This window comes from Brachyhypopomus gauderio, unplaced genomic scaffold (genome assembly GCF_052324685.1).
Source record: "Brachyhypopomus gauderio isolate BG-103 unplaced genomic scaffold, BGAUD_0.2 sc54, whole genome shotgun sequence".
Taxonomy (NCBI): Eukaryota; Metazoa; Chordata; class Actinopteri; order Gymnotiformes; family Hypopomidae; genus Brachyhypopomus; species Brachyhypopomus gauderio.
Window position 1 is genome coordinate 1,197,811 of NW_027506878.1, and position 21,751 is coordinate 1,219,561.

The window sequence follows — 21,751 nt, forward strand, 5'->3', positions numbered from 1 at the left end:
AACGGGCATGGCGCCCTTTACTAACACGGCCCGTTTGGTATTCACAAAGTGCTTCTTTGTTTGGGATTTGCACGCAGCTCTGCAAGATCCAGAATCTGCCTTTGTTCTATGTGTAGTAATAAATCATCATCACCTGTTTACACTGCGTCCCTTTATGTCAGTGTGTTGTCATGTGCAGACATGTCACAGTAACAATTGTGACACATTTTATTCATAATGATCTTTTTAATGACCCAGAATACATTAACATGAATTAGCTAAAATCATTAACACACATGAACACATGCGAAACAAAAGAGACAAGGAAACCTGACAAATGGAGTGGAAAACAGAACAGAACCCAAAGAAGCAGGCTGGAGATCAAAAAACAATCTGTTGTGACCTGAGTGCTTGCGAAAACCAAAGGACATCAAGGTGGGATTTAAATGAGGGGAGTGACTGGATCATGGTTAAGAGATTCAATTTCAGAGCAAAATATGCTGTAATGGTGAAAGAAGGAGGTTTTCATACTATGCTAATTAACAGTTCTCACGAATAATATTTCTAGCAACTGAGCTGTTTACAGACTGTCTGACAGAAAACAAAATTTGACAAATTTAAGAAGGATTTCTTGAGGCTCACTATTTACTCTGTAAAAGTAGGTAAGAAAAATTATTATAAAAAATTTGCAGTAATTGAACATTGGAGAGCAAAAGCTCAAATGTGTTCCATAGTTCACATGAGGTCGCTGTTCATCTCAGTGAGGTTTGTAATAACTTGTGACAGACGAATCAGTTTTACATCATTGATTTTGTATCTTAAGTCCTGCCACAGGTACTCAGGTGACAGGACCTTGGTGGGCTTGTTGTACAGGAAGTACTTGTTCAGGTGGGACTCCTCCTGCCACGCCGCTTCAATAGAATTGGCCTTGTCCACGTCCAGCTGTATCCGGCAGGTTTTAACCAGTTTGTGCACCTCCTTCACTAGACCACCAATCACTGCTCCACCATAGTAATAATCTCCAATCCCCTGAGGAATGTAGGCCTGGGACTCAGGACGCCTCTCATATGGGAATTCATCACGTGCTGTACTGTAATAACCAGGGTGTATCACGGCAACTATTTCACCCAGAGTCTCCGCCCCCCAGTGATCATAGAACTTGGTGTCCACGTCAAGGCTGAAAATGTAGTCGACCTCATTGGCCAGTCGGGACTCAATGAGTTCCTCAAGCTTCTCCATCCTGCCTAGTGAGATCTCCTGCCAGAGGTTTGAACTTGGTATTTTCAGTGTAGTCAGACTACGGTTGGCACCCAGTGTTACCATAGGAACTGCCTCTGGCTGGTCTGTAAAGATGTAATAATGCACAAGGTAACCCTGCAGGTAGTGTTTCTCTGCTGACTCCAGAAAGTCCTTCAGCAACTGGACATATCTGAGGGTTTGGGGGAGGAGTTGGCATTATGTTTTGTGCTTGTTCATTAAATTATATTAGTATTAGTTTTTATTATCTTGTTCATTATATTAGCATTAGTGTCTATTTTACATTTTATTTTTACATATTTTCCCAAAATATTTCAGTGTAATATTAGAGTAAGTTACATTCTAACTTAAATATTAGACTTAGTTATTGTTACTCTACACATTAAACACCACCCTATGGTTTATACTTACTTCCCCAGTGCAAACACAGTGGTTGCTATAGTGATGTTCTGGGTTTTGTAGATGGCATCAATCAGAGTTGTGTCAAATGTGTCGTCCCACACCACTGGAGCAAGCCATGGGGTCACCGTGATGACATCTTTCCTGCTGTTACACACACACACACACACACACACACACACACACATATAATCATATGTAAACACACACACACACACACATACACATATAATCATATGTAAACACACACACATACACATATAATCATATGTAAACACACACACACACACACACACACATATAATCATATGTAAACACACACACACATATAATCATATGTAAACACACACATATAATCATATGTAAACACACACACACACATATAATCATATGTAAACACACACACACACACACATATAATCATATGTAAACACACACACTCTTCCATATGTACTTACCCATTTAGAACACTTGGTTGCTTGTACAAAAGCCTGGTAAAAACATTAAAGTCAATAAACCTCAATAAAACCAGGAGAATTTAGTAATTTTATTTACATGACAATCCAAATACTACAAATTACCAAATTAGTAGTAATACAAACAAGTAGTAATTAGTTAGCAATGAATGTGTAGTGTGTGTGTGTGTGTGTGTGTGTGTGTGTGTGTGTATACCCCTGAGGAGAGAGCAAGTCCTTGGTTTTGTACTGTACTTTTTCGCTGAGGGAAAAAAACATCAATACATTTGATTATTTAACCAAAAATCAGGTTTTTCATCTTTTCTGATGTTATTGTTACTGGTGTGGTTTTGGTGATGCTGTTAAACTAGCTGCTAAACACACAAACACAAAGGGATACACGTGATTACACAGAAACTGAAACAAAACAAAGAGTGCTTGAAGCCACTGGTGTTGAAACCCCAGATGGACCAACCATGACAGGACTGCTGTGTGAATGCAACAGGACTCACTTCACACTTGAGTAGCATATGAGTTCCTTTAACTGTACATTCTCTCTGGAAACACAAAACACATGTGAATTAGCTAGAACAGTGTGTGTGGTGTGTGCGTGTGTGTGTGTGTGTGTGTTAACAATTTACCCAAACCAGGAGTAAGTGTTGCCCAGGTAAATAGTCCTGAAGGGATAAAGGATATAGTTAGTAATCTGAACTCATTATGGGCCTTGTAAATAAATATCACATTGAAATCAAATTGAAAATTTAAATTATTTTTGGCAGCAGGAACATTGGGGGAGAATGGTAGTGTTATGTCTAGATTATTTAAAGGGTTTCCTCCAGAAAGCACAATTTATGTCTCTCCCATACTGTAAGCCCAGAGACACTCTCCTCTAGTATAAAATGCTGTTCTGTTGCAGATTTTTTTTAAACCACACAAACCGATCCCTGGACAATCCCACAGTACAGCTATGCTATCCAATTCACTGCCGGCAAAACACAGCCGACTAAGTAAACCATATAAGGACAGTTGCTGATGGTCTTTTTCAGAAATGGCTTAATGTCAGATGGTTTACTGATTTGGAGAAAATTCCTGATCAGATGGAACCTTTGCAGCAGAACACCAGCTACAGAATTTAATGTGTTTATGAGAGACATAATTTTCTCAGTTGGCTAAGCATCAAGAAAACCTATGGACAATTTAGGTTGTTTAATAGTGTTTTAAAGATAGTTGTATAAAATTATCTGTGGTGATGGGGAAGGTATTGTCTCATTATTTGATTGTGAGCAAATCCAGTGCCAGTTGTATGGAGCTATTATAGTGTCACCAGAACCTGAACCTGAAATCATTATTACTTGAAAAAACAGTCTGTAAAATCCTCGCAGGTATGCAAAAATTCGAGTTAAAATTCAGATTCTGGTCGAAATTCAGTTTCGGGTCGCAATTCAGGTTCAGGTCGCAATTCAGGTTCGGGTCAAAATTCAGGTTCGGGTCGTAATTCAGGATCGGGGCAAAATTCAGGTTCGGGTCGTAATTCAGGTTCGGGTCGAAATTCAGGTTCAGGTTGAAATGCGGTTCATCCGGGATACGTAGGATGAGCAAACAAACTCAGAGCTAATCGAACTGCATCTGGCCAATCACAAAACATATCAGAGGTCATTAAGAGGCGCGTCTTTCTGCTAAATTTCCTGTAAGAGTGCGATCCCTGTTTGGCGTGTAAGTAGCATGTAAGCAGCACGAAAGTGACCACTGTGCCACCCAGAAATGGCACCTTGTGGCATCTGCCACATAATCGTGGCACTTATTGTGGCCAGTGCTGCGTGACTGTGGTCTCCGTTGTCCAGAAACGCCGCCTGCCTCTGCTGACAGACATCTAAAGACTCTTGGGTGACTCTGCGTATCGGCCACTCGCTTAAAATCATCCCGACGAGCTCCGAATCGCCATTTGTTGAAATGAAGATGGTTCATAACTTTTGTTTAAAAATTATGTTGAGTGAAATACTAGCCGACATCCAGCTAGACAGCTCTATATTACTAGTTCAGAATACTGTTTAGCGATAACGTTGAATTAAGATTATAGGAGGGTACGTGAATCTACAGTGGTAGAACGTTAACGACAGCACTAAATTTAAAGGGTTTATTATTATAGATGTATGGTTATCAGTGGATGTTCCTACACGCCATCAGCGTCATTTAAACCTCTGTGAGCGAATGGCATCGCATTTAGTATTTGTGCAATTTGTAGTATATTTCGCTTTGTATTGGTTTCTATTGTTAGTCTAGATTGTCAGCCGAGCGGCTCCCGACATAATCGTTAAACAGCATCCTGAACTCGTAGTTTGGAGCTGTCGGTTAGCTCCGAATCGTTCACCCAACATAACTTAACAAACAAAAAATATAAACCATCTTCATTTCCACGAATCTTACAAATGCGATGCTACTCGCTCGCAGTGGTTTAAATGACGCTGATGGCATGATGAACGTTCACTGATGAACAATCTGTAATAAATCTGTTTTATGTTGTGATGTGGGGGTGAAGTGTTATCAGTGGGAGGACACTTGCTGAGAAGAGCATTTTATAAGGGGTTTCACATTTAACATTAACTTAACTACATTAATATAATAGAAGACACACGATCATGATGAGGCATGACTAAACTAGACGACACCACAAACCACTACAGCGACACAACACGGATTGTAAATGACAACCTTATATTTATTTATTTGTTTATTTGTTTATTATTGAATATTTGCTTATTCTGCTACCTCCTGTTATCGCTGAACTAAACTTTCGGCATGAGACTTTCAGCGCGAGCGCTTCAGCGCGAGCTCTTCTGTGCGCGTTCGATGTACGTTGCTCCAGAGTTTGAAAAAACACAAGAACAAACGAATTACTTGTTATATTCCTTGTTGACACTTGTGGAAGATATTTTACTGTAGTTTGCTTTGTTTTTTTGTGTTGTTGTATGTCAAATGTAAAACAAATTTCAAACTTAGCGCCCTTGGAAGCAGAAGGAGGTAGGAAGAAAAATTGTATTAATCCAAAAGAGTGATTTATTTAATTTAAAACGAAGGGAGATGTGATTGTTGTTTTGTTTTCAGTAAGAGCTGCGGCTCATAACATAAAGTTGAGTTCATGTGCAAGTTTGCTAGGAGTGACGCATTTAAAGTTTGGACCCTGTTCTACACATTATCTGTGAGGTATGGTGCTAGGGCATTTGTGTTTATTTTTTATTTTTTGCCACATTTTGTAGTTTTCACGGTGTCAAATGTCGGTGGCGAAAAGGAGGAGAGAATAAAGATACACCAGTCGAAGCTCCGAGCATTGTTTGTGTGATTAATCCAAGTGGTCCGCTACACGGATGACTAAGCGAACATACCAGAGAACGAGTACAGATAAACACGAAAACACTCAAACTTACCCATGCACACACCACACTCTCATACAGAACACATACTCTTTAACGATAATGTCGAATTTAGATTAGTGGTAGACAATGAGTGGCAGTAGCCGCTCGGTGGTTGATGGCTGATGCTGCGGTGTTACGTGAACTGTGGATTTTGGGGAGGTTGTTTTCTCTTTCGGTTAATTTTGGTTTAACAGGTGGATTTCATCGGTACGGGTGGATTCTGTCGGCCAATCGAAGATCGTGATTTGGATGAGGGGGTGGATATTCGGATTCATAATCTGCATGACGGAGTTGCTGGAAGTTGCCGGGAGGCGACGCGAGCATTTACTGCCTTTACGGTTGTGTGTGTGACTTTTGAGAAACTGTAGCTCATGATTCTCATGTGAGAGGTGAGGGTTTGTGCGATGGCTTTTGTCATGAATTGTCATGAATAGCGTTGTGAAAATGGCCACCATGGAGTAAGAACGTAGTAGCATGTGCACACTTATATAGACACCCATGCAGGGATGTTTTATAAGAAACACCAGTATAGAGGCGGGCACCGTGTATGTATATTTGTTTGAGATTATCGTCGTAGATATATTTTCTTTATTTATGTTAGTAAGGTGTGAGTCTTGCTTTGTTAACTTAGTGTAGTATATTTTGTTTGTTTCTTTTCTTTGGTGCCGTCTACTGCTCCTTTCCTTGGTTGGTTTATGGTTAATCGTGTATTTTTGTACGTACGTGTCTGTTCAGTGTTTTGCTGCGTAGAAAAGGCTCTTCTACCCATTACCACTCTGCAGTAAAGAGTTTTCTTACGTATCCGTCTGGTTTTCGCGTTCTTCTTTAATTTCATCTTGTCCACTATACGCACATGCTACTACCCCACACCCCAAACCTAGACCCATGACATCGTGGGGTCATAACAGACGTAATCTAGACAAACAATAGAAACCAATACAAAGCGAAATATACAAATTGCACAAATACTAAATGCGATGCCATTCGCTCGCAGAGGTTTAAATGACGCTGATGGTGTGTAGGAACATTCACTGATAACCATACATCTATAATAATAAACTCTTTACATTTAGTGCTGTCGTTAACGGTCTACCACTGTAGATTCACATACCCTCCTATAATCTTAATTCGACGTTATCGCTAAACAATATTCTGAACTAGTAATATAGAGCTGTTCAGCTGGATGTCGGCTAGTATTTCACTCAACATAATTTTTAACAAAAGTTATGAACCATCTTCATTTCAACAAATGGCGATTCGGAGCTCGTCGGGATGATTTTAAGCGAGTGGCCGATACGCAGAGTCACCCAAGAGTCTTTAGATGTCTGTCAGCAGAGGCAGGCGGCGTTTCTGAACAACGGAGACCACAGTCACGCTGCACTGGCCACAATAAGTGCCACGATTATGTGGCAGATGCCACAAGGTGCCATTTCTGGGTGGCATAGTGGCACTTTCGTGCTGCTTACATGCTACTTACACGCCAAACAGGGACCGCACTCTTACAGGAAATTTAGCAGCCTCCCAATGACCTCTGATATGTTTTGTGATTGGCCAGATGCAGTTCGATTAGCTCTGAGTTTGTTTGCTCATCCTACGTATCCCGGATGAACCGCATTTCAACCTGAACCTGAATTTCGACCCGAACCTGAATTTCGACCCGAACCTGAATTACGACCCGAACCTGAATTTCGACCCGAACCTGAATTATGACCCGAACTTGAATTTTGACCCGAACCTGAATTACGACCTGAACCTTTTACAGACTGTTTTTTCAAGTAATAATGATTTCAGGTTCAGGTTCTGGTGACACTATAATAGCTCTATACAGTTTGTCTAGTTAGGTGGGTTTGTGTCACAGTTCTGACATTGTTAAGTGTCTTAAAACCTCTACAAAACTAATTTTGTGTGATGTTTCTCATTGCCCAGTTCAGAAAAACTAGTAAAAGTGACACAGTTGATGTTTCATGTATTTAAGGGTGTAGCCTACGTCAGGCTTTCTATTTAAATAAGCATATTCTTTTTAAAGTTTTTTTTATATATCAAATTACCTTTAAATTTCTAAAATTAATCTTTAATTTTAGTTATACAGTTAGTAGTTATACAGCACATTGCACTTTTCTCTTTCGTTTCATGTTTTCTGTGCATGCTTTGTTTGAATATTGACACAGCCCAACCATCTCCTCCTGCTGCTTCTGTCACGACGTCACACAAAATTTATTGTTGGTGGTTGGGAATGCTGAGTGTATTCTCTGGTAATAAAATATAATAATAATAATAATATAATAATAAACAATAATTCTCATCCATTCTTATTGATTTTTATATCATAGCACCCATGAATAAGAAGTTTGAAAAAAGTTGCTTTGAAAATATATATTTAAATGATGATAATTAATAACAATAATATATTTTTTGCTAATATATGTAATTAACTCCTCAGAGAATTATTTTCTTTCACCATGCATCACTGATATGACAACACAAGTGTAGAAGCGTTTCATTCACCGTCAAAGTGCTAACAGTAAGACTCTAAATGACATTGTAGTCTACCAGTTATACCCACCGTGTAATTGGAGGTTTATATTGACAAATGCAATCTTTAACAACGGGCATTTTTTGTTAATTATTGTCCATAATTTAAATAGATAATGATTTAGGCACACATTGGCTGTTTCAAAAGACTTTTAAAATCAGCACTAGAACAGCAGCACTGCTATTAAAGTGAACTCATTAAAATGTTGAATTTTATCTTCAAATCAAATTAAACAAGCGTTTTCATCTTTATGTATCATGGATCAGCAACAAATCTAAATCTGAATGTGTAATCATGCACATCACCTTTATTGATTGAGTCGTCAATCCAGTACTGTGAATAAAAAGTATTTACTTACCCAACCAACAGAACTCCTATAAATGACAGTAAAAACAGCTGATATTTCTGTAGTAATGCCATGGTGATGTTAATTCTCTTCACCAGATGCTGACACAAACGAGACGTGGCAGATAGAAGTTATAAATAATCCAAACCCATCATAACCATCAGAATTAAACCATGTTGTAGGGGTGTGTCTTTTACAGTCAACAGTGTTTCAATGTTTAATGGACAAACTTTATTTGCTCTAAATGTTACCTAATGAAAATATGCTTCTGCATCCTATTGTATATTACCAATTGAAATATTTAAAAATAAAAAAAAACTACGTGACTACATTTGAGAGTTGAGTCCAACACTACATTTTGGACTCTTCCAAACTGGGCTCTCCTGCGTCAGTGAAGAGGGCAAGGTGGTAACATTAAAAGTGAGTACGTAAATTAATTAGAGTAACTCCAAAAGTAACGCATTTGAATGATCATTACTGTTGCTGTTCTTGTTTTATGCATGTATTGATATTCCAAATACAACTTCAAATATGATTTCATGGGTAAACTGTAATTATAAGTTATTTAGAATTATAATTATACGATCTGACTCACTCAGTTCCTTGGTCACCTGTCCACGTTCCCAGCATTCCGTGCACACTTGCCCTTGGTCCTGGCCATTCAAGCTCTGAGTATCACAGATGCCCCTTTGTAATGGAGGAAAGTGTCCGTGGCATTTAGCTACAGCTAAATTCAGTGTCATGGCACATCCCCGGACGTGTCTTGAGGCTTACGGATGTCTGTAGATGGTTGCTTCTGTGCGTGTCTTGGTGTGTGCATTTAGTGTGTGTACATTGCTCGTCTTTTTTGCATGTTTGCTCTATGTTTATCTGTTAGCACTTAAAAGCTAGTATTGTAAAATTATATCGTACACGCTACTCTCATATCTGCATCTTGCCTCACCCTCGCCCACGTTACACTCATTTATCTGGTTGGGCATGCAGTTGAGCACATAATGCACTGGCAATCTTCCCAGTACCAGCTTGGTTGCGCCATAACTTTCCTGTACAGCTTGCCCTGTCCCTGCTTGTTGTCATATTCCTCACTATTAATCAAATAAGTTGATTTGGGGGAAACACACCAAATGGTTCACAACTAAGGTCCTGATCCTGTTCTCACTCCAGAAGTGGTTTCATCTTGACCCTTGCTTCTGACCCAGTGCGTAGTTTTTAAATATCATTATTCTTTACTTTAATTTTGTATATCCTTGACATCTCTGTCCACATTCCAGTCTGTGATTGTGTAACATAAGCAGGCTGTTTTTTCTGGTATATCATAAAGTTTTATGGCAGGATAGGCTCAGCATGTTTGATAAATGACACCATGTGCTCTGTGACCTTCCTGAAGAGATCCACCATTCTAGTCACTTTGGAGCCCTGTGATTTTAAGGGAGGCCACAGTTCTTTTAACCAGCTGTACGCCCCTGCAGTTCCCTGCCTAGTCCCTAGCAGTGCTTAATAGAAATAAATACACATGACTCTTATTGATCTTGACATGGTTGATGGGAAGCCATGCTCGTGCGGCGCGATGAGATGGCTGAAAATTTAATTTTCTTTTGTTACCCAGCTGTGGGTTTAGTAGAATAAAGTTGCACGAAAACAAGAAGATATACGCGTTTAATTCGAGGGTGCAACATACATTTTGGTGTTTCTGCCTGGTAAAGCAAAAGTTTTCAGCCAAGAAAAGTTTTTATGAAGAACACAGCAGCACTGAGGTAAACGGGGGGGAAAAAAAACCGCTGGCAGGTTAAGCGACTACACCCGCAAAAAAATGACAGTTTACAGTTACACGGTCACTGGAAGAGCTAAATGTCGTAAGTGAAGTGCTAGGCTTGGAGCTGAGTGAAGAGGTAAGGGTATCATGTCGGTTAGGTTTATCACCACAAAGACCAAACAGTTTAGTGGGTTCAGAGAGAGAGTCATTACAAGCCAAAAACCAATCGAGCTTACAACAAAGATACAGAAAACATTTCCTCCTGATTGCACAGAATAATTTCACTTCAGAATGGTAGAATACCACCTACACTCAGTCAAGATCAAGAAGATGTGATGTGACATTTCAAAATAAAGGTCCCTCGTGACCAGATTTGATCAATTATACTCTATGTTTACAGTGTCATTAAAAGGAGTCCTCCTGATTGCACAAAATAATTTCACTACAGAATGGTAGAATACCACCTATAGGTGTCACTCAGTCAAGATCAAGAAGATCTGATGTGTCATTTCAAAATAAAGTTCCCTCAAATGACCAGATTTTTATCATTTTTACTCTACACTGTCATTAAAAAGAATCCTTTTGAATAATTTCACTTCAGAATGGTAGAATACCACCTACAGGTATCACCCAGTCAATATCAAGAAGATGTGGTGTGCCATTTCAAAATAAATGCCATCTAAATTATCATTTTGATCAATTTTACTCTGCATTTACAGTGTCATTTAAAGGAATCCTCCTGATTGCACAGAATAATTTCACTTCAGAATGACAAGTCACCACCTAAATGTGTCACTCACGTAAGATCAAGAAGATCTGATTTGTCATTTCAAAATAAAAGTTCTTTATCATCTTTTGATTACATTTTGGAACCACGGTATGATCTGCCGTTGCAACACTACATTTCGGAAACGGCCCTTCCAGAGCTTTACACAAAGGTTAGTGAGCACCTGCGAGGTCTTATCAGATGTGACTGCTATTGGCTTTACCACAGACATTTGGAGCTGTGATGTTTCGCCAATTTCATTCCATAGCCTCACTGCACAGTGGATTGACTCCGCTTTCGACTTGAAGCATGCAGTATTGCATGATCAGTTTCACGCATCTCATACAGTGGAACATGTAAAACAAGCAATTGATCTAACTTGGTAGAGAAGCAACGGGTTCATGTTATTTTGCGTGACGATGCAAGAAATATGAAAAAAAGCAATAGATGAATTAGGGGTACAAAATGTGGACTGCATCGCACATACGCTTCAGCTGGTTGTACACAAGGGGCTGCTTTCTCAGCGCAGCATCACAGACACACTAGCTTAACGCAAGGAAGATTGTAGGTCATTTTAAGCACTCACCACAGGCCTATGCAGGTCTGGAAGATATACAGGTTGATATGAAAACGCCACCCTGGTGCCTACAACAGGATGTGCAAGTTAGACGGAACAGCACCCACTACATGATGCATAGCCTCTTGGAGCAAAAGCGCCGTCTTAGTGTCTATGCAGCTGTCCACAACCTTCCAGCTACACCGACGGTGAACCAGTGGACACTAATGGAGAAGATGGTTGAGGTTTCAGCTCCCTTTGAAAAACTGATGAGGGTGGTGAGCGCTGAGACTGCGACTGCAGCTGATGTGATCCCTGCCATATCAGTCCTTAAGCGTGTTCTTTCTCGAGAGAGCAAAGCACTGACCAGGGAATTGAGACAATGAGACGCACTCTTCTGGAGTCTGTGGATAGATGCTTCTGCCAGATTGAGACTGAGCCACTCTACTGCATTGCCACTTTAGTGCATCACAGATACAAAGACAGGCAAGTCCAGTAAATTCTCTTTTCTAATGCTATCATAAAACACTACTTTACAATTACGCAAATGCAATCATTACCCAGTATTATTTAAAACTATTTTGCTGTTGAGCTATTTTTTTAAATCTAGATTTAGTTCTGTTAATGGTTATGACTTTTTAAGTACACCATTTATCTCTTTTCAGATACTTTACAAATTCAGATCATCTGAGGCATGCTAAAGATGCTCTCATTCAAAAAGTGGAAAAGATGGAGTTAAGAAGGACCACCAGTGAATTGTCAAACAGCCTGTGAAAAAGGCATCACGTCAATCCACAGCAAGCAGCAGCCTTGGCAGTGTCTTTGATGAGTCAGAGACACAGAGTCCGTGAGCGCCTCATCAGCAGTTATCTTGTGCAGTTACCTTGCAGAGCAAACCATCTTAATGTCAGACAATCCACTACAGACCTGGAGGGCACATTCTACAGTTTCCCTTATTAGCTGCTACTGCAACCAGGTTTCTATCTGCCCCCTGCACAAGTGTGGACAGTGAGTGACTCTGTAGTGGAGTCTCAAACATTATTGATGAGAAGAGGAACCAGCTGTCCTCTAATATTGCAGAGATGCAGATTTTTCTCATAAAAAGAATTTTCACTTCATTTTGAAGTGAGAGTAACAGTATAGAAACAGTAAGATAAAGGACAATTGGAGCAGCTCAAATTAAAGCACTTTAACGTTAACTGGCTTTCCAGCTATTTTATTTTTGTATTCAGGTTCTACTGTTAAGTAACTTATTTGTTTTTTTAATATTTAAGCTGCTACACCACATTTGAGAGGATTTTTTGAAATATTGATTTCTGTTCATTTTTAGATTAGATCATGTTTACTGCATCAGAATTGTGTTCTTTTGTTCTTTAATTGTGTTGTGACTGAATGTAAAGTTCTAAGTGGAAGTGTCATTATCACACTCATTTCAAGTGTTCTAGTTTTACTATTATAATGCTGCACCAAGTTTGTTTACTTTTATTTAGTAAAAAAAAAACACTTAACAATAGTTTGGAAGCTGACAGTTTTTTTCAGAAGGCAGTGCAGTTGTTAATTATAAACTGTGATGTGGGGACAGAGGCAGCAGGAGGCAGAGGCTGTGAGCGAAAGGCTTTATTATCCATGGTTGAACTGAAATACTCAGGCCACCAGTCAGATCAAACACAACAGTATACTCAAGGTAATGCAGGTAAGTAATGCATCCACAGGTGTATGGCAGGTCCGGTGCAGAGCAGGCAATCCCACGTAGTGAGGTGAGGGGTGCAGGCTGTATGTGCAGCACTGGACGGCGTGACCTGTGGGGGTTTAAAGAGCCCGAGTCCAATTAGTGGCAGGTGCTAATACTCTGGTGCAGAGCCGGCCCTGACCAATGTGGCGCCCTAGGCGAGATTTTGGTTGGTGCCCCCTGCATCATCAATCATTGTGTTGATTGTGTCACTATTAAAGAAACAAATAAAAAGCAAATGGCTTAAATATTACCGTAGAACAAGAAATAAATATAAAGGTGTTGCACAAAAAATATTTTAAAACTATTTTACATAACGTAGTGCAGAGAACAACTTTTAAATATTAATAATAAATAAAAAATAAAAAAACAACAACTACCACCAGTGCAAATCAGGGCAATTTGCCTACTGCAACATTATTATTTCAAAAGTGCATTCGCAATGAACAGTGTTTTAGTATATATTTATTTTAACCTAAGCTAATCATAGCACCTACTAGGATTGGGCAGTATGATGACTCTTTTCACTAAGATCATACAGAGGGGAAAAAGCCACAATGACGATTGAGTGTTGTGAGTCAAGCGAGCTGGTTTCAAAGAAAAACACAACAGCTACAGATTGGCAACATTTTGGATTTGTTTCAAATAAAAAGGAGACCATTGGAGCACGCCCCCACGATTTTAATTCGATAATATGATTGGTTGATAAAACTGCCAATCTATAATAAAAGCTCTCAATGTAAAAGGGCCTTTCTCTCTTTTACCTAGAAACAACGGTGTGATATATTCTGATTTTTTATTTCACCGCTGAGGTTTTTTTTTTCCAGCACAAGGACGAAACGTGGATTTGAAAGCCGATTTATAGGAAAAATACAAATTATTGGTGAAGCGTTATTAACATATATTACATATAATAGATAAAGCATCCTTTTTAAGATCAATTTACATTCAGAGAAGGCGTTGAAGTCCCTGACGATTCGCCAATGGTATAGTGTTAATTCACCACATATTACCATTATATTACCTGTTTTTCTGCCTTTTTGAGGTCTTTACAGGAAGATGTCACTCACTCTGTGGTGTACAGAGAAACAGTAACGAGGTGCGCAGAGCGCGCGGGGGAGGGCGCGTTGGCGCGCGGGTGATAGGTGTCGTGTGTTGTTATTATAAGAATTATTAATTTGACTAATATTATTAAACAATGAAATTATGATTATGTGGACTTTGCTTGTTTTCACATTTATTAATTGTTCATTTGTTAAAAAAAAAAAAAAAAACCGCATGCACGCGAGCGCCCCCCTGGACAGCCGGCGCCCCTAGCATTTGCCTATATCGCCTAATGGAAGAGCCGGCCCTGCTCGGGTGATTGGGAGTGAGGGAGTGAGAGGGCGTGCGCAGTGTTGGAGTGGGTGTGTGTGAGAGGGAAGGAGTCTGTGTGCGCGCCCTCTGGTTGCGTCTGGGCTGACCCATCGTGACATAAACATTGGATTACTGTTATTAAATTTAATGTAATGTGTACACTGTGTGAAGAATATTATCTAGTTCCTATCTAGAAAATTGAAGTATCGGTTTGAGACTCTGTATCGGGAGTAGGGGTGTGTTTAAAAAATCGATCTTTCAATTCAAATCGATCTTCATTTGAATGATTCGATATCGATTTATGAAACCTCAGATCGATCTTTAGAATTAGCCAATTTTCCCCGCATATGCGCGCCGTTTTAACGTCTCACGTTTTATCTCGCGAGACCATCCTTTTTTTCCTCGAGTGATCAGTTAAGCATGGCTGGAGCTAGAGTGAAGACGCCCAAGAACCTGAAGTCAGATGTGTGGTTACACTTTGGATTTAAAAACCATGATGGTAGGGAACAGCTGGACAAAAGCACAGCCGTGTGTAAACAAAAATATTGCAACATGGAGTTGAAATATTGTGGTAATACCACAAACCTAAGAAATCATTTAACGCGACACCATCCCGATGCTCAAAAAACGCCAGAACCCAAACAAACTCCGCTAGAGCAGGCATTTGGGATGAAACTTCCTACAAGTTCTCCCCGTGCCAAAAAAATTACCGAAGCTTTGGTATCCTTTATATGTAAGGATATACGTCCATACAGCGTTGTAGAAAATGAAGGCTTCCGAAACCTCATTAATGTTCTGGAACCACGTTATGTTTTACCCACACGTAAACATTTGAGTGAAGTGGCCATTCCAAACCTGTATGGAAATGTGAAGCACGGTGTCGCAACTTTACTTAAGTCGACAGAGAGGGTCGCCCTTACCTGTGATAGCTGGGTATCCAGAGCAACGGATTCGTACCTAACAATTACGGCTCATTATATCGACGACGAATGGAGGCTCATGTCTCATGTTTTACAGACAAGGGAAATCGAAACTAGTCACACAGCCAGTAATCTTGCTGAACTATTGTCCGAAGCTATACAAGAGTGGGACCTTGCAAACAAAGATCCAGCTATCGTGACGGACAACGCTGCGAACATGACCCGTGCTGTGGAATTAACCAACTTGTTGCACGTTGGATGTTTCGCCCACACACTCAATTTAGCCTCACAGGCAGCTCTCAAAATTCCACCTGTTGCACATTTGCTTGGGCGAGTGAGGCGCATTGCATCATTTTTTCATCGTAGCACTACAGCAAGCCACAAACTTAAAGAGCAACAAAGGACACTGGGCCTGCCTGCACACAAGTTGGTGATTGATGTGGCGACTCGTTGGAATAGCACAGGGGTTCTCAACTGGTCTCAGCCCGGGACCCACTTTTTCTCATTGTCATTAAGTCGCGACCCATTAAAGAAAAAAAAGTTGTAGGTTGCCATACACCATGCACTTTATGTAATACAACTTGTTTGGTTGTCTTATGAAGGACCTTTTAAAAGCTATTGAAACTATTTTAAAAAACAGAGTATGTAGTGCTCTGGGGCCTTCACGACCGCCCCTTGCGTCCGTGTTAAGGTAATTTGTAGACGGTGCCTTAAGCCTGGTTTATACTCGACGCGCCGCGAGCGGCGCGAGGGTCCGCGCGGCGAAAATGACGTAATCGCTGTGGCTCCGCCCGTGCGCGAGGGCCTCGCGCGCTGTCGCGGCGCGAGGTCGTGCACCTCTAGAATTTTGTAACTTCGCGCGCGCGCCGCGCTTCAGCGCGATGGACAAAGTCATGTTTGCCGGGTTCATACGCCTATACAAGGTGGAATTAAAGCACTTGTACGTCACTTTAAAGGTCCATTTCAATATTTCCCAGCACGTTAAACTTAATTAATTTAAATATTTATACATATACTCGAAATGAATCGAAATAATTCGCTTTTTTATCACATTATTTAATGGTTGTTTATTTTCAAAACGCCCAATCTTAACGTCTTCACGTTCTCTCATGTTTCGTCCTGGAATTACAAGAGGCTCGTATTTGTTAACGTAATTTCAACATTTTAATGTACTTTAGCCTAAATTCCAGCACTTTTCAAACCTGAAACACAAAGCAACATTAAAATGCGTCAGGTAAATGTTCATTCCCTTTTTTTTGAGGGGTGTTTCTTTATACTACCACATATAGTTTCGGACAACATTTCAAAGTCATATTTATGTTTGATGCCTGGTGTATATATACGGTCTCTGGTCAGGTAAAATGTTCTTTCACCGGTTTTGCAGGGGTTTTTTATTCTCCACTGCCACCTATCGCCACCTATCGTTTCGGAGAACACTGCAGCGACGCTCGCGACGTTCGCGAAAGTATAAACGCCTACACCGCTCGCGCAGGGTCGCGCGAGGTGGGCGGAGCCGCGCGCTACAGTCACTCGCGAAAGTATAAACCAGGCTTTAGACGTTGCAGTGGTGAAAGTTGCACATTTAAAATAACATGTTGTCTGCTATTTAAAATACGTCTATTCCTGACGTAAACAAAGTTGTAGATGTTTGTCTTAGTTGCCAGAAATAAGAATTTTCATATTCTGGCACTTTTGCCAATACTGTCAAAGTTATTGAAGAAAGAATTAAGAATATGTGAACGTGAAACAAACTTTACTAGTATGCATACGAGTGACTTTTGATCCCATTAAAATTACTTTAAAACTATGTACAGTTATAAAGAAGTGTGTCCTCTTTGGGTCCGATTTTGGGTTGTGAAAAAATGCTATATTTTTCGCTTGGCCATTTTCAACGCTTAGCGATTAGCGCTCCGCTGCTTTGCGAGTCACGCAGGTGATCAGATTCCCGCATTTGTTGATGGGGAGTGAAATAATTATTACTCGCAAATTTAAATTTATGGTCGCGATTGCGACGATTTTAGTCGCAATCTGGAGCCCTGGCATGTTTGACGGGTGCCTCTCTGTCTTTTTTCAGGATAAAAGGTGAGTACAAAATTAGAAGAGTAGCATATTAATTTTTTTACAAACTGTCCGCGACCCACCCAGAACGTGTCTGCGACCCACTTTTGGGTCGCGACCCACCAGTTGAGAATCACTGGAATAGCGCACTGGAGATGCTAGAACGCTTTCTGGAGCAGCAGCCGGCGATCTCTGCAACTCTGCTTTCTCCAGAAGTACGCAGGAATGAAAGCGATCTCTGCACGCTGAGCGAGCTTGATATAACTGTCGCAGAGGATGTGGTGAAAGCTCTCGGACCTCTGAAGACAGCCACACTGGTAATGTCGGAGAAAAAGTCTCCAACTTTATCCGTCATTGCGCCTCTACATGCACAGCTGCTTGCAGAGATGAATAATGTGACCCACGACTCCACCGTGATTAAGGACCTCAAGACTGCTGCACACAACAACTTGAAATCAAGGTATGCTCACTTGTGCGTTTGAGGGACTGGGATATCCATTATAATGAGCAGAAATAAATAAATATATACAAAAGGCAATACAATGGATTTCTAGTAAGGGCTATATGCTTGGTCATTTTACATTCTACAATTAACCTATTAACCCTAGGATAATACATGCAGTTTGTGCATGTGCATGCATTTAGGTAAATCTATGTATATAATGCATTGTGGTAATTGATCCATGTGAAATTTATTTTAAGGTATGTTCTGCTGAAAGACAAGCTGTATGTCGCATCAGCATTAGATCCTCGTTTCAAGACCCTGCCTTTCTTGACTGATGAGGCCCGTGACAACACATTTTCTAGACTGGTTACTGAAGCTGCTAGTCTGGAGCCTGTGGATGCATCTAATGTAAGTTATGCAAATATAAAAATAACTTCTACAGCTTTATACAGACATACATTCAAAATAATCCCTTTCCTTAGGAATATTAAACAATAAATTCTCCTGCAGTGTTAAAATGGCACAATACAACAATGGTTTAAGGACCAATGTGTGCCATTAATACGAATTATATAAATTATATATTCATATAAAGGCCTACACTCAGTGTGGTGTGTGTGATACCCCACCAGTAATGCAGGGGTGTGGTACTCAGTGATAGTTTTGTACTTTTTTTTCTGTGTGTGTGTGTGACTGGATTTCCTAATCAGTTTTCCATTGAAGTTTATACTTGAATATTTTCATCTTTCAAAAGCAACAATCTGATGGTGACGGAGCAGAGCACATTGTGCCTGTAGAGCAAGAAGACAACTGCCATGCTTCTTTTGAAGTGAATGATGCCCCTACACCACCCAAGAAACCAAAGGAATCTTCTGCATTGATGTCACTCCTTGGACCAGCCTACACCCCAAAGGACACTTTATCAGAGAAAACGGCAGCTGACAAATCATGGGAAGAAGTGAGCCGATACAGGGAAATAAAACCTATTCCACACTCTGAAAATCCACTGACATGGTGGAGGCTGCATGCAGGGGAATATCCCCTTTTGGCCCGCCAAGCCAAATGTCATCTTTGTATCCCTGGGACCAGTGTCCCTTCTGAGAGAGTTTTCTCAACAGCTGGTAATATTGTTAATGCACAAAGGAGCTGTCTCACTCCTCAACATGTGGATCAGCTCCTTTTCCTGCAGAAAAATTTGACAATCTCTAAGATGTCATAAAGCAGTAAAGAATAAACTATGTTCATAAATGTTTTTGTTACATGTTAAAAAAAAAACAAAAAAACAAAACTTAATTTGCACTTTAACAGGTTGTTCAAAGGCTGTGCCTTTTCTGGTAAAGGAGCTATGTGGAAGTTGTTGCAGTGTGATGGATACATTAATTTATATTTAAAAAGAATGTAACTGTTGTTCACAGTATAAAAATTATCTTTATTAAAATGTATTAAGTTTGAGTATTCCTTGTGTCATTACATTTCACATTCAAACTACACTTTTTATTGTAACTGAAATTTCCCTACAAGAATCGATATCGAATCGAATTGAATCGAAAATCGAATTGAATCGAAAATCGAATTGAATCGGGACCTTGTGAATCGGAATCGAATCGAAATGGGAAATCAGTGGTGATACCCACCCCTAATCGGGAGACACTAAAAAATGTATGACTCGGATCGGGAACAGAAAAAATGTGATCCGGACATGTCTATTTGGTACTAGACAAAGCTTTGCTAAGCCTGTATGTTGCTATTTCTCAGATTCAGCTGTGTACATGACTAACGACGTTTAATTTTCAGATTTCTGAAAAGGACACTGATGCCCTTCATCTATAGTTAGGTTGAAATTGATTGTTTGTTAACATAATTTAATATTATTTGTTATTTTTTTCCAAACCTTTTAAATCGGCTAGCGCTAAATACTACTAAACATGGGGCTGGGGTAATATGTGAATCTTTAGTCTTCAGCAGTATCGCACCTAGATATATTTGTATGTACTTCCACATTTACATAGCATTTTCTTGGCAAAGTTGTGGGTTCAACACTAAATGGGGGAAACCTGCCAAACTAGAACATGCATACTTAAACAATTCCAAAATAACAGCACATCTATTGCTGTAAGAGCTATGAATAAAAAATAAATAAAAAAAACAGATTGACTGGTTTTTGAAGGTTTATTGTAATGCAGTCATTAGGGATATTATATATATAACAAAGGGTTTTTATGTTTTACTTATCACATACAAAAATACACTTACCACTATATGTTCGTACATTGTGTTATGGAACAGACTGGTTAAGATTGTAATTTACACACATACTAACTAAACTAAACAGTAGCATGTGTGCAAATCTCAATCTTGACCAGTATATTACACACCAAAGTATCTGAAAACATGGTGGAAAGTGTAAAATACCAACCTGTAGGCCAAAACAAAGAAAACCTATTTGCCAACACTGTCAAATGACCATGACTGTAAACGCCAATATACCCTTTTTTTTACACAAGACAGTGGAATCAGCTGTGTGCACTTTTCCTTTCAATTCCTCCCTACCCAAAGAGAACCTGCTGAACGAATTGAAGGGTGTGTTTACTATACACCTTAGTTAGTTTGTGTACAGGTATGGTCATTTGACAGTGTTGGTGCTACCCTATTCACAGAACAAAGTAGCATAAAGTGCATATAAATAAAGTCACTGCCTTCCACAACAGACACTCTGGCAACGGCACTTTGTAAAAACAACTTTTTCAAAACTTTTTTTTTCTCAATTGTTCACACACCAAATGTAACGTTACTTTTTTCAACAGCCTTTGTACCTTAAGTGTTCTGAAATGGTTGTTCATGACACTTAAAACAAAATAAAAAATAAAAATTACAAATAAAAAAGATAGTTAGAAAAAATACAGCTACTTACCACCAAAGTGCCATAATGATTAATTAAATAATGAAATTAACCAAATCGCCATACCCAATAACATCTTCCAAGGTCAAGTTGGTCATTTTACATCTACCACTATATGTTGGTACATTGTGTTATGGGGTACTGGTTAAGATTGTAATCTACACACATGCTACTGAATAAAGGATTTCCCACTACTGTGGGCAGACCCCCCCCCCCCCCCCCCCACCTCTACAATGACTGTAGATGTGGCGGGTGCTACCACAGCAGTGACAAATACTCTAAACAAGGGGTGCCCACAGTTTTCAGCTTGCGAGCTACTTATAAGATGACCCAGTCAGAAAGATCGACGTAATGAGCACCCCTGCTCTAAACAGTAGCATGTGTGCAAATCTCAATCTTGACCAGTTTATTACACACCAAACTATCTGGAAACATGGTGGTAAGTGTAATACCAACCTGAAGTGACCTTACATCGCCAGCTGATTAGTCAAAGTCAACACTTTTCCCTTCAACTCCTTCCTCCCTAAACCCAAGAAAACCTGCTGAACGAACTGGAATGTTTTTACCGTGCATCTTGGGTAGTTCATATGAAGTGCATATGTCAAGCCAAAGAGTAGGCACGTGGCCTGGGGCAAGTTGTTGATATTGTCCATCACAATATTTCCTTCCAGAACCACACCCAGGGAGGATGGGTTTAGAGGGTGTTGTGCAACACCATCATGATGTATAGCGAGGATTCCAATTGGGATGTGTTTGTAGGAAATGAAAAATGAAAAAAGGGTTGTTTTACTCTGAGAACAGAACGCTGTATATACAATAAAAGGGTTCATCACAGATAGCTAAGATTACAGGTTAGTGATGGGCAAAACAGTTCTTTTAGATGAACTGAA

The 21,751-nt window shown here is 39.8% G+C and overlaps 2 protein-coding genes across 4 annotated transcripts; one reads left to right on the forward strand and one right to left on the reverse strand.

Moving 5' to 3' along the window:
• Window positions 1-205: 205 nt before the first annotated feature.
• On the reverse strand, window positions 206-9,331 carry LOC143488758 (globoside alpha-1,3-N-acetylgalactosaminyltransferase 1-like). Of its 3 annotated transcripts, none has more exons than XM_076987644.1 (8): window positions 8,975-9,331; window positions 8,392-8,407; window positions 2,732-2,767; window positions 2,603-2,647; window positions 2,308-2,352; window positions 2,094-2,126; window positions 1,648-1,779; window positions 206-1,408 (listed from the first exon to the last, which is right to left on the reverse strand). In XM_076987644.1, the coding sequence occupies exons 1-8, from the start codon at window positions 9,120-9,122 to the stop codon at window positions 715-717; spliced, it is 1,149 nt and encodes a 382-aa protein (XP_076843759.1). In that variant the 5' UTR covers window positions 9,123-9,331; the 3' UTR covers window positions 206-714. The 3 variants fall into 3 exon arrangements, with proteins under 3 accessions (XP_076843759.1, XP_076843758.1, XP_076843761.1); XM_076987643.1 differs by having other exon boundaries at window positions 1,648-1,782; window positions 8,975-9,329; XM_076987646.1 differs by having other exon boundaries at window positions 1,648-1,782; window positions 8,392-8,480; window positions 8,975-9,100.
• Window positions 9,332-17,615: 8,284 nt separating this feature from the next.
• On the forward strand, window positions 17,616-19,171 carry LOC143488713 (E3 SUMO-protein ligase ZBED1-like). Its single transcript, XM_076987563.1, has 4 exons — window positions 17,616-17,977; window positions 18,220-18,370; window positions 18,717-19,050; window positions 19,152-19,171. Exons 1-4 carry the CDS (start codon window positions 17,673-17,675, stop codon window positions 19,169-19,171), a joined length of 810 nt encoding a protein of 269 aa, XP_076843678.1. The 5' UTR covers window positions 17,616-17,672.
• The last annotated feature ends 2,580 nt before the right edge of the window (window positions 19,172-21,751 follow it).

Coding starts and splice junctions, on each gene's coding strand:
- LOC143488758 (XM_076987643.1), bottom strand. CDS start 9,122: ATGACACTGAATTTAGCTGTAGCTAAATGCCACGGACACTTTCCTCCA. Junction 2,127..2,307: donor GACTTGCTCTCTCCTCAGGG/GTATACACACAC, acceptor TGTTTTTACCAG/GCTTTTGTACAAGCAACCAA. Junction 1,409..1,647: donor ACTGTGTTTGCACTGGGGAA/GTAAGTATAAAC, acceptor CCAAACCCTCAG/ATATGTCCAGTTGCTGAAGG.
- LOC143488713 (XM_076987563.1), top strand. CDS start 17,673: ATGCTAGAACGCTTTCTGGAGCAGCAGCCGGCGATCTCTGCAACTCTG. Junction 17,978..18,219: donor CACAACAACTTGAAATCAAG/GTATGCTCACTT, acceptor ATTTATTTTAAG/GTATGTTCTGCTGAAAGACA. Junction 19,051..19,151: donor TCTTTGTATCCCTGGGACCA/GTGTCCCTTCTG, acceptor CTTTTCCTGCAG/AAAAATTTGACAATCTCTAA.